The sequence below is a fragment of the Anas acuta genome, chromosome 4, assembly GCF_963932015.1.
Source record: "Anas acuta chromosome 4, bAnaAcu1.1, whole genome shotgun sequence".
Taxonomy (NCBI): domain Eukaryota; kingdom Metazoa; phylum Chordata; class Aves; order Anseriformes; family Anatidae; genus Anas; species Anas acuta.
This window is the reverse complement of record NC_088982.1, coordinates 33,318,866-33,332,059: the sequence shown is the minus strand read 5'-3', so window position 1 is coordinate 33,332,059 and position 13,194 is coordinate 33,318,866. Positions and strand designations below refer to the sequence as shown.

Here is a 13,194-nt window from a genome sequence, read left to right as displayed (position 1 = left end):
TAAATGTAAACTCTAGTCATAACCATGGATTTTTATGATCCTATATGTTTATATATATACACACAACTTCACAAAAGGAAAATTATGCTGATATAAGTCTCCACATCTATACTGCAAGTCTCCTCAGAAGCCTGTGCCAACTGAACTTATCCCAGCCATGTCCTATCACCAAAGTCATTCCAAACAAGCCCTTATGAAAATTTTCATCTAAGTCCACATATTCTGCAGAATTCTCATTTTCTGTTTCATACGAACCACTCCTGTTTCCTACATGCTTACCTTTATAGACAGAAAGGCTTTGAGCAGGGGTCCGTACAGGGTTATCTGGGAATCTGGGGAGAGTTCCAGTTCCACGTGGAGCTTATCCGGGGGCAGCTCTGAGGGGTCGAGGGGGAGGCGCGTTGAAGCTGTGGGAGATGAAATCACACTCTCGGCTGTTTTCTGCGATGGCCTCAGCACGGATAACATTGTTTCTTCCATTTCTGACACTTGGGAGTAAAAGAAAGAAGAAAACAGATTTTGATTATGTTAGGCTTGTCATGGATGAAATTCTACAAATATAAATGTGTAAGAAATATACAACTTTATGCAACTTTCTAATTTGGATTCTATAACTATGGTAATATAGCTATGCTACAAAACAGGTTTCTCATGCTTAGTAGCTATAAGAAGACAGGAAAATAGAGAATATTTTAGCCAACATCAACTATGCAAGAGAAAACAATCCTCCAAGTTATGAAAAAAGATCAATTTATTTATCTTGCTTTTCAAGTTAAACAAAGACCTGCTTTTATTTCAGTGTAGCAGATTTCCCACAACCACATATCTATTGCAGAACAAACAAATGTGAATAAAAAGGCACATTTCAGAAGTTGTGTTAGAAATGTATTCTGAACCAATGATTTTGTAGGCCAGAATTTCCCCTCTACTCAATTACTCTAGTCACAAAAGAGTTCAGAAATCCAAAATTTTATTTTCCATTTCCTCTTTTTACTTGGAGCAAAAGAGAAGCACTTTGTCTTTTTTAAGTGAGGAAAGGCCAATAGAAGGAAGTGAATAACTGGAAGTGACCACCAAGAAGCAAAGAACTATATGGGATATAAAATTGTTGCTCCTTATGGAGTTGGACTTCAGATGCTAGTTTAACTGGAAGAACCAGCACATGCAGAACTACAGTGGTGAATATGTAGCCAGCAAACTACCTTCAAGGCTTTAAGTTACCACTTATTGCCTATAATGCTTGCTCAGTGGTTGTATTATGTTACATTAGTTAGCTAAATGCCACAGTGAGAACACCACTTATTTGGAACCTGCATGTCTTTGGTCTTCGTTATGCAACATATTCCTTCAAGCTTAGTGTTCTATCAGTTGACACAGAAGAAAATACAGATGGATATTACTGTAACAAACACACTGTGTCAGCATCACAGGATCAAATCCAACTGTAGCAATGAGCTCAACTTGATTCTTTGAAGGATTATTCCTTGAAGGAAGCTCCAGGTGAAATTAGCTGTGTATATACAAACTTCCAAAACCAGGTTCAATTGCTCTGATTACAAGTGAATGTTATCAAATTTGAAATATGCAAATTTGACACAAACTGACAGAGTCTCAAAAGAGCACTTAATAAACATCTGCAAGATTAACCTTATTTATCCTGTTTCATACTCTAAAATCTGAGTTTTTAGATTTGAATTGCTGAAACTCAACACCTAAAAACCCTGTTTAATCTCATCTTCTAACACCTGCTCATTGAGGTGTTCAAATTAGCTCTCATTATTATTAGAAAATACCTCTCTCCTTCCTCAGTTCTTCTTTCTTTATTCTCAACCTGAAAGACTTTTATACAACCCCATAACTTCCTGCATACCTCCCTCTCCTGCACTTAAAATACTTGAACACAGAGATGAAAGTAAGGTATTCTGTAGCTTTTTTTTTTTTTCTGCAAGCACATATACATATGTATTTCACCTCTACAACTTCTAAACAAGCATTTTCAAAATTTAAATTTAAATTTTGAATTTTGAAATTACTGTTAGACTCACTAGTCTAACACTCCTACCTGCCTGCCACGGTTCACTTCAACGTTGCTAGCTACAATGAAATCTCAGAGCTCCATATACATAAATGTAACATGATGTTACTGTATCTCATACTTATAGAGAGTTTTTAATATTAGAATGGTAAGACAAATGCCATAATATTCAGGAGGAAAAAAGCTTAGAAAGTTTAAGTATTATAATACTGCCAAAAATGCCATACTTCATATTTAATACACTAAGTGATACTTTATGCAGTAACCCATTTAAGAGATGTACTTTGCTAAGGACAAGGAGAAATTAACTACAGACAGTATCCTCTTTTTCCACAGGGAACTGGGACACTTTCTGAAATTCTGCATTGAAAGAGATGTTGACAGGTTTTAAATCAAAACTAGTGCATTCTAAAGATTAGCATTCTCCCATTTGGAAAAAGAACAGTACAGTTCAAAATCAATTTCTGTAAATTTAAGCAGTTAAACCCAACCCAACAAAGTTGCAGCGCTTCCTGAAATGCAACATGCTAAGAAGAAGGTATTGGCACTTACAGGATTGTTTTAACTGCTCATCTGCCTTTTGAGGATAAATTGGGTGCCATGAGTAGTCAATTGTAAACACAACACTCGGGACTGTCCAGCATTCAACCCATCCAGCCCTTTCAAGGAGAAACAGCATACTTTTATTTGAAGTACAAATAATTTCCCATCAACATGAGGTTGTTTCTTCTACTAACAAAATAAAAAATAACTACGACAAGCCAATATAGATACATAAACATATATCAAAATAAAACTCACTCTTCTTGAGTGATGTTGCGCCACTTGGGTTTGCCTGTTTTCTGACCACTCTGACATTCAGCAGAAATGCAAGATTCGGGATTTATTTTATTAGGCTGACAATCTTTCACCAGCATAAAAAGGGAATATTTACTAGGATGACAATCTGGTAGATACAAGCGAAGATCAACATCTTCTCCCTAAAAGCAAACATTAATAACAGAAGAGTTTATTCACTTTACGTATAATGCTGCTCATGCTATTTGCATGCTCACATGTACCATCATCTTCACTTTAACAGGCAAAGTGATGCACAAATCTCAGTTTTCATATGATTGCTGACTACAGCTCCCTCCAATCTGTAATAAAAACCTAAGAGCTTTGTAGTTCTTAGCAGTTTCAAGTCCAGTAACTTGAACGTAAGAACACATCATAAGCTGTAAAACACAGGTGCATGGCTCTCAGGGATTCTTGTTCTTCTGTTGTTCAACTCATAATGCAAAGTTAGTGACTGGCACAAGACCATCCCTCATCTTAAATAAACCACACTTTTTTTTTTTTCCCTTTCCTTTCTTTCAGAAATAACCTCGCTTACTTTGCTATCAAATTATACAAACTTAACAACATCACCTTCAAATAGTTTTTATTGTTAGTAACCCCACACTGCTTTTATTTTAGGGAAAGCAAATCAAGAATTATAGTGTTCCAAAGAATTTGTTGTGTACGTAAAAAAAACTGTGAAATATCTTGAGGACATCTTTCCAAAATAGCTTCAGTTATCTATTCCAGAATTTTGTTTTTATCTTTAAACATGTGTTGGACTTTCAATCTCTAATGAGAACAGACTTCCAAGTGATAAAATACATATATACATAGACACCCACAATCTAACTATATATAATAAATATACATACTGTATGTGTGTATATATTATATATAAATATTGCATGCATATATATGTGTTTGTATTTTACATGTGTAAAATGAAAAAAAATAAAACAGCCTATAACTGGATGCTTCATGTAATCAAGGCTAACATATTTACTTCTGGGTTAGTTACAGAAAAATTCTATGAACAGAAAGTGAAAGGTACTATTTTTCTTTCAGGAAAGAGTTTACGCAAAAGTTCCTAGCTGAAGAAGAAAAGGAAGTGAAACTATTTCACATTTAAAAGACAATGGGGCTGGGCAATGAGGGAAGAGAACTTACCTTTAAAGAGAATCTAGTATTGCATGTAGTTGGAACAAAGTCAGTGAAAGGCAGAGAGAAAACAATGTTTAATGTTTCTCCACAAGCTGCTAGATAAACTGGGAGAGAAGAAAAACAAGCAAAACACTGTTAGAATCACTCCCTATTTTGTTCTCAGGCAAATTATCAAACAGAGAGGTAAAAAATAAGGAAAAAACTGTTTCTGAACTCATGACAAAGGAAACTGCTATGCATTTAGAGTATAAATTACTATGTTACTATGAAAGTATTTACCCGCCACACCTTGTCCCTTATAAAAGGGACAACGAAACTGTAAGCAGAAGAAAGTCAACTGCAACTAATATCTCATCACTTTCTTTATTGCTTCACACACTGGTTCTTGGACAAAAACAGAATACAAAAAAACAACAAAATACAGGGCAAGTTCCAGGCTTCTGATAAAGTAGTGAGCCATACTTTTAACAATAAGACAAAAATATGCTTTTTTATGCTTTCAGCTGTCTTACTGAAAATGTCAAGATCTCATGGTTTCTGTTTACAAGCCATCTGCTCTATTAAGTCAAATATTCAAAGTGTCCTCAAAAATGAATGCTAAAATGTGATCTAGAACTACATTCCAAGAAAAGCTATATATTTGTACAAAATGCACAAAATAAGTGAGGACATGCAGCAGTAGAAGGATGGATGGCTTATGCATAACAACAGTAGCAAAATGAGTGGGTATCACTAAATGTGTTTCATAGCAAATATCCTACCATTTTCATCACTTGTACATACACTTATTTCAAATTTAAAAAATTGACCTCACCATTTTCTTGTTGTTTGGTGGAACAGTCAATCCAGTTGTGCTGATTTGCTGCCCAAATCATTTCAAATTGATGAAACATGACTTTGAAGTTCCACATATAAGGAACAAATGAAAAAATGTCAGGTGCACTATCACTGGACCAGTCTTGGATCAAATCTGAAATTACATAAAGTAGTAAAGGTAAGTTAGTAGCAATCATGTGAAAAATTTCTTCTTCTAGTTAACCCAGCTTTTCATAAATTTTAAATCTTAACCATTTGTCCCTTTATAGAAAAAGGAAATTCTGTGAAAATTAATATAACTATATGCAGCATCACACCCATTTCTCATGCAGATATTCCATCAACACTTGCTCTGAATCCATCTCTTATTTCTCCCTTGCTTTATAAGCTAGAATGCCATAGGTTTAATTGTGCTTTCTAGTTCACCTTTACTCAGTAGCAGTTACACATTTACCTATAAGCACTGGACTACCAAATAATTTCCTCTGGTTTTCCCCTCAGATACTACGAACATGTACATGTACAGAAGTCATACATCCCTACCACCAGGTCTAATACAGCAAACAATGTTGCTGCAGAAGCTCAGGGATTTGCTCTGCACGTCTTGGTAGACTACACTGTGTACTACAGCACTTTACAAAGGACAACTCTGGCCCAACTAGGAGGATAACTTTATTAGCATGGCACTATGCCTGCACTAATTAATCCTCCATCCAGCAGGGCTAATTAGCACAGGTAGTGCCACATCAATGGGGATATATTCTTTCTGTTACTGCAGCTGGAACATTCAGCATAGTTTGGTGATACAGGGCTGCCTTGAGTACGTGTATTCTTCTTCACAGCCAAAATCCTAAGCAGCAAATTACTTTCCCTCATCATTTTTCAGCCACATCGACATGACCTAAAGCCTGAATAGTTGAAACTCAGTCAACCAAAGAAGAGAAATATCAGAGAAATCAACATCCTTGGTGACAATTATTAAACAAATCAATAGCTCTGGTAAGATAAATTAATTTGAAATTTAGGATCACTTAACAAAACTGCAGATCAAATTTAGTTTAGATGTTAAAAATTAAATTATTCAGTATCTCTATTCATATATATGATTACTGTGCAATTAGACAATAATAGCCCACAAAAGACATCAGGAACTTTGCCCTCAGAAATAATCTGTTGTCCTAAATATGTGAAAACACATCACCTGCCTTTGCATACCTTTGTAAAATTTGAAGAAATTGTAAAGAAATTATATTTAATTTCATCTATAACTTATTTAATACAGCACATACCTGTGAAGAAGCTTTTCTGAGCAAAGATAAAATGATATGTTGCTTTATAAACCTCAAGTTCGCATTGCCATGTCTGTGGCATGTTCCATATCCGGGGATAACTGGCATTAATATGAAACTGTGAACAAGATATTAAAGCATCAGAATTATTTGAAAACATGACAATGCCTGACCCTGTGGCTCAGCAGTTTTCACACATGTACTCTGCTGAATAATTAAAACACTTTTGCTGCTGGGATGAACAGAATGCCTCTCCAGTTCCTTAATAATTTAATCTCACTCTGTCTTTCTGTGTTTGAAGGTCAAGTGTTAGTGTATTCATTTATGTGGAAAGGTATGCTACAAACTTCTGATGCTGCTCAACAAATATACCATCTGTTACTTTAGATGTACCCAACAAATGATATGATGCTCAAAAATTAAACATTAAATTCATTACTTTAGTAAAGTCATTTAAAAACTATTAATAGAAATAATAAATATACAAAACAAGTGATGTGGAACACAATTGCTCACCCCCTACTGACCAATGCTCCACCAGCCCCAAGCAGTGGCTGCTCCCCCAGTTACGTGTATATATATATATACATATATATATATATATAAAGTTCCTTAGATATCAAAGTCTTGTAAAATAAATTTAAAAGGCTTATTTCTGCACTGCCTATGATCCTGAGGAACTTCTCTATAGACAGAAAAACATGCTCTTTATTAAAAATTCTTTGAAGGCTGAAGCTTTGAGCTTAATAATGCAAACTTACAGCTAGCATTTCAGCTTCTAAGAGAGTCCGGTACTGCATGCTGCTGGTCGCATCAACATGTAGAAGCTGTCCTTTAATTGTAGGTGAATAGCCTAGTAGATAAAAAATATAAAATAAATATTCCAATGTAACAGTTACACACATTTTAAGAAATGATAACCAGTGATTTCAACAGTCCCCTAACAAAACTAAAAAATACCACGGTGGAAATTAGCACTGTGATAACTCTATCCTCTAACTTTAGTCAATCAAGAGCTTAACATGTTCTATCTGCATATAGGAGGGATGACAGAAGTCTCGCTGGGTCTGGAAAGGCTTGGATTCTGGAGATCTCGGCTTAAATTGCAGAATGCATGAATGAAAACCAAATATATAAATATACTCTCAATCAAGAGAACAAACACTTCAGCAAAAGGGCTTCAAACCAGCACAAAAAAATGAATAAATCCAAAAACACACCATTAACTTTACATTTATCTTATCTTCATCTCCAACTTTGGAATTTGATTTATTTAAAAAAAACATACTGCTATATTATTAGTATGCATATCTCAGCATGATTCAACAACTACACTAATCCTACGCAAGATGTCTTCCTGCTTTGATTTGACATTGTATATGTAACCTGCTTCAACACACACAGTTTAATTACCAATTTTCTATTAATTACAAATTTTCTTTTGGCTTTCTTAACCCAAATAAATAATGAAAGTGACTTAATTATTTAAATACATAAATGATTTAATGACTTGCAGTGAAACATACAAGGAAATTCTTCTTGTTTCGTTAATTCTATGCATATATTTATATGTGCATATAAATATATTTCTTTGTATATGTATGAATTATACATAACTTACATAAGAACATATGTATCTTACAGTTAAAGGTAAAAAACTGCAAGATGCTCACACTTAGATGAATTAACACAACTGCTCAGGAAAAACATTAAGAAAACAAATTACACTTAGCCTTAACTCACCATTTTCACCTACTGTCATGGGAATGTTTATCTCCAAATATGATCCTGCACCAACATTTACATGTACAGCGTTAGTTTCCTACATGGTTAAAAATAAAAAAAAAAAAAAGAAAAAAAGAAAGAAAAAAGTCTAAGCGTTATTTCTAGGCCATCAATATGAACCAGTGTGTACTTTATGCCTCTAGCTATCATTATCCACACCAAGATTAAAGAACCTGATGACTGAAGTCTTTCTTGTCTGCTGAAAAATTACCAATGAACTAACTATGTGCAATGAAACCAGACTAAAAAGTCACACTAAACCCTATTTATAAGAATTGCAACAAGGAAAAAATTCAACCCCACCACAAATATGCACTTTTTGTTTCCCCCTGTATTCTGTCTCTCCAGTGATATCAGGTATTCATCCAATATCGGAAAAGATAATGTCTTCATCAGTGTGAGCTCCATCCTAATGGACAATTGCACAGGAAACATCCAGATGAAATATTTCCATGACCGTAGGAGCTAGCATAGCTTAAGATATAGGTTCAAGGCATAAAAGAAGCTTATAATAAGCCAACAAACATTGATGCCTTTCAGCCAGTATTTCTCTTTGAAGGGTTTACACCTAATCACAGAAGATTAGTACAATCTCTACCAGGTTTTAAAACATAAACACCTGAGACAACTAAAAATATGTACAGCCAAAAAGCACACTGTAATCACAGTAGAAAAAATGATTTTTCAGACAAGACTTCATTACTCACCCTATTTTTGGTAAAAAGCAAATCAATGGTGGCATCTGCAATTATATTCATCCGCAGCTCAAAAGCAAGAATCTGTCTTGGTTTCCCAGGCTGAGCAATTTCAGAAACTTTCATAACTTGGTAGTCTGGCGGGAAGAAAAATTTCCACAAGCAATCCCTAGTGGGAAAAAAAAACAGTCGTTTTTATTCACAGCAGAAACGCATATACATTTTTGTATTTATTTGGTTCACTTAATGATTTTCCACTTAGTTATGCTGCTGAGTCTTAAGACAAACAGTAGATACTGTTAAAGGGCTGCTTGTTTGGAAGACTTCCTGATGATGAGGCTAACTCATTACCAAAATAAAACTCCAAAAATTCCAAATAGTAAGAAATGCCTATTGGATGAAAGCCATAAGTCACACCTTAAAAAATTTAGAACAAAAATATCCTAACTCAGATGGCAAACTATGGCTTTCTTCTTACCCCTAATCTTTGGTTTACAAATCTACTACAGAAAAAAAAAACATAGTAAGTAATCTGTTTATGATTTGTTTTTTGCACAAATAATCAATGTACTGTCAGAAATAAACAAAACATTAAGATGTTTGGGATTTCATAATGGGAATGAAATGAAGCCTACACTTCCACAGACTCATATCTGAACATGTAATTACATGAAAGAAAAGCCACAGTGATGTAGTACAGACAGCTTAGCTTCTTTGGTTCTCAAGGGGGAGGAAGCAAGTCTTTGAACAGTTTCTGTGCACTCAGCACCTGACCACTAAAGTAATATAAACGTTAAACAACAAAAAACAAACAATACAACACATGCACACAGTCAAATCTAAAATAGTGACGCCTGCCCAGGGAAACCCAACTCATTATCACATGAAATAACAAAAATAAATATTTCTAGAAGCCCTTCTATGAACTGAGAGAACAAAGTCCACAGAATCTCTACAGATTAGTGCTTCTTAAAAGTTCAGGCACTTTCCAAATTTATCTTCTATCCATGTCACAATGACAAAGTTTTCCCAGGTATGTACCTATGAATTATATGCACATGACACAGGCACCAAACTGCCTTTTGGCTAGCCTTTTAAAATCATAAAAATCATATCATCAAAGATCCAGCTTTCTTGGTACTGCTTATTAAAAATATCGGTAATGATTCACTGACTTCATGTTCCTAGCAAAGCACTCCTTCTAGAAATTACAGTTTTCTCTTAAGTTCAGTAAGACACTGTTGTATCTAATGACTTCTCTTTGGTCTGCCATCTTCACACTCCTAAGAGACAGTTAATCAAAATAGTTTCACAAGAGAATTAACAAGGTCAAGAGAAGTATTAATCTGTAATTAGTAAGGGAAAAAAAGGGAAGGCACTGATTATGCCACTTTTACTTAATAGTCCTTTACTCTCCCAGCAATCCTACTGTCTTCAACAGAAATATTCATGTGCGAAATAGAGAAGGTTGAGTGAAGAATAGTAATAGAGCTCTGGCCTAGTATTCTATCACTAAAATATCTAGATAATAAATACTTTGGAGACTGCATCAAGTAGTTGATTCTCCCAAGCAGTAATAAATGATCACACCTCATTTTCATAGCCAGATTATTACTTTCAATTACAAGATTAAACCCTTAAGTATGTAACACTTGATAGCTAATAAAATAAAAATATGAACATTTATAATAATAATATATTAATAATTAATAATACAAATTCACTGGCTTTAGAAGGACAACATCCTAAACAACAATGAATCTATTAATCCTAAACCACCGTGGCAAAACTCTTCTTTTAGGCTCCCTAGCCAAACCCCTACAAATTCCAAGACGAAGCAATCGCATACTGGAAACTCTGGAATGTTTCCTAATAATAAGAGATATTAAGGATTACAATTGAAGATATAAATCATCATAATACCTCTGTCTATCAGCCCAAGGTCCATAGTTGAAGTCTGTTCCTTTTCCACAAACAATGTCCAAACCCCAGCATGGTGGCAGATCCTGTAATTTGCTATCTTCGTTGTTTGCTTCTCCATCATTACTTTCCTCTGTCTCCTCTGGTACAAGACCTGTATTACATAATATAATAAACAGATTATCAAAGGAAGCTGCTTCAAGTTAGCATGAAAAATGTTCGCTAAGCACAATACAATTAAAGTATTCTGATGTCAGTTTTATTTGAGACCACTATAGCACAGAGTTATCAAGCCACAATTCAATACCAACTCACATGGGAAGAGCAAGAAATGACCGAAAATACTTGGGATTTTCTGAAGTACTGCTCACTACTGTCAGTGAAATGCTGGCATAAACAGCAGTTTTATCTGGTAAGTTTCCTTTTTACAGGTACAGGCTTTCGTGTAGCCACATTCTGTTCCCAGTCCTACTTAAAAACCAAGTTTTGATGACCAAGTAAAAATAATTTCCACAGACAATGTGGAAAATTAAAAGAAAAAACATACTACAGTAGACCAGGAATCACTAGTAAAAATTCAAGTAGTTTTTCAGCAATTATCCGAAGTAGCCTCCTATCCTCTACCAATAAACATCATTACTGAATGATTTACTTTTTATTTTATTGAATGTTTTGATTTTATTTGTTTTATTGAATCTGTTCAAGATTCAGAAAATGCTTTAAGTGGATTCACAGTAAAAGCTTTTGCAAAAAAAAAAAAAAAAAACCTGCAAAATAAAGTGGTAACATAATGCACTGGATTTAAAGTGAAAAAGACAGAGACCACAACATTCAGAAAGAAAGGCATCAAATAACCTTTAAAAAAACAAACAAAACAAAAAAAAAATCAAAATATAGGAATAGGCATTAACAATAAACTGCCCTGATCTACAAAATATTTTTGGAAACCTGCATCATTTAAGTTTACAGCTTCAAAAAAACACTTGTTTTAAGTATCAATATTCATTGCTGCACACGGCATATAAACTCAAGAAAGGCACTACTGACAGAGTGCCTACATCTATATAAAAATACTCGTCAATAAAACCATTAGTTCTATATGTAGTTATTTCACCCTTGGAATTCCCCAGGCCTCCTAGATGGACCAGTCTATACACTGACAAAAAACAAACAAACAAACAAACAAACAAAAACAAACAAACAAAGAAAAAAACATGAAAAAGAAAATGTTTCAAAATCTCACAGTCTCCTAATTATGAAATGCACCAGTCTCCCATTTGTTTCAGATAAATTTGGGAAGGTGGGGGATTTATTTTTAAATTTACAAAAAAAATTAAGTACAAACCTAGGTAGTAATACTTACGAATGCTTTTATTCACTTCAAAACATTACAGTAACTGTTTCAGTATGAAAAGAAATTATCTAGCAAGTGCAGATAATTAAATAAACAACCTTCACATCCCTTAAAACTTTAACAGAACGTACCTGGTTCATCCATATAATAATAGATATCAACATCATTGGACTGCATTACCACAAAACCTTCACCCATCAGCCTCGGTGGTCTGTAACGGAAAAAAGCACAAAGATTAAAAATAAAAACACTGAGATTCACTTTTATAAATGCAAATAATATTAAATGTATAAAGTTAAACATAATGGAAGAAACAACATAGGTCGGATTCACTTGTAACTTGCATGTAGTACATATTTAAGTATCACCAATAAAACTGCTAGCTGCATCAAACAAGCCATTCTAAACAAATATTGTACTGAGACTATCTGTATAGACTTACACAAGTCTAATACAACTATTATTTTTAAAACTGAGAAGGTACAAAGGTTTGTGGAAAACCTCTTAGTGATCAATTCCTCCAGGGTCTTTCAATTCAGTGGAATGTCACTGCAGGCCATGTTGCATACGTTTCTGCCTAGTAATGCCAATTTAAAAAAAAAAAAAAATCAAAGATTCCAAAGTATTTTACAGGCTTGAACAAACTGAATGCCAATGCTAACCCACAAGCAACATGTCATACACTTGGAAAAGCCTTCTGATTCCAAGAGATTTCAGCAGCCATGCTAAAAAAGCCACATCATATGTCTACAAAGAACAGAAGGGGCTATACTATGTGTAGTTCTACATCCTCGTGGCAAGTACAAGCACTTGTGCAGTTTTGTCCACATATGAGCAGGTTGAAGAAAAGCCAAATCCAAGCAGGAAACCACAAAGACACATCAAAACCTATTTTCAGAAGTCACCTACGTGCAACTTGCCTTTATTGCTGAACCTCTGACACCCACCAATTACATTTGCTGAACAAAAAGGCCTGCAGCACTGGAGATACACCGTATGCGGTATCCAGGAAAGTTGTGTGTGAAGGACTCCAGTTTGATGCCATCCCAAGGCAGCAGCTCCATGCATCTATGCCACTCTTGGCAGCAGCCTGACTTTAGGGTGACTACAAGAGCCAGAGCTACCTTATCTGCTAGGCTTTGGTGCCAAGGCATGACCAGAAGGGTAGGTGTAGCATGTGGAGGGGCCCAGCCCAGCCGGGGCACACACCACAGGCTGTCTGGATGCAGTTGTTTGGGAGCCCATTCTAAGTGCAGGTTATAATTTCAGTTACTCTCTTTCCCTCCCTATCACTGCTGCTTTTCAGGTCTATGTGCT

General features: G+C 34.9%; 1 protein-coding gene across 1 annotated transcript in view; it reads right to left on the bottom strand.

Annotated features, from left to right (window-relative positions):
- Positions 1–13,194, bottom strand: part of BLTP1 (bridge-like lipid transfer protein family member 1) — a 112,972-nt gene that overhangs the window by 75,633 nt on the left and 24,145 nt on the right. The window contains exons 9-19 of the mRNA XM_068679357.1: positions 12,009–12,088; positions 10,527–10,677; positions 8,616–8,772; positions 7,867–7,945; positions 6,885–6,976; positions 6,124–6,241; positions 4,833–4,988; positions 4,025–4,122; positions 2,837–3,015; positions 2,588–2,694; positions 280–488 (exon numbers count right to left, since the gene is read on the bottom strand). Of these exons, the coding sequence (XP_068535458.1) occupies positions 280–488; positions 2,588–2,694; positions 2,837–3,015; positions 4,025–4,122; positions 4,833–4,988; positions 6,124–6,241; positions 6,885–6,976; positions 7,867–7,945; positions 8,616–8,772; positions 10,527–10,677; positions 12,009–12,088 (1,426 nt within the window). The remainder of the gene's footprint in view (positions 1–279; positions 489–2,587; positions 2,695–2,836; positions 3,016–4,024; positions 4,123–4,832; positions 4,989–6,123; positions 6,242–6,884; positions 6,977–7,866; positions 7,946–8,615; positions 8,773–10,526; positions 10,678–12,008; positions 12,089–13,194) is intronic.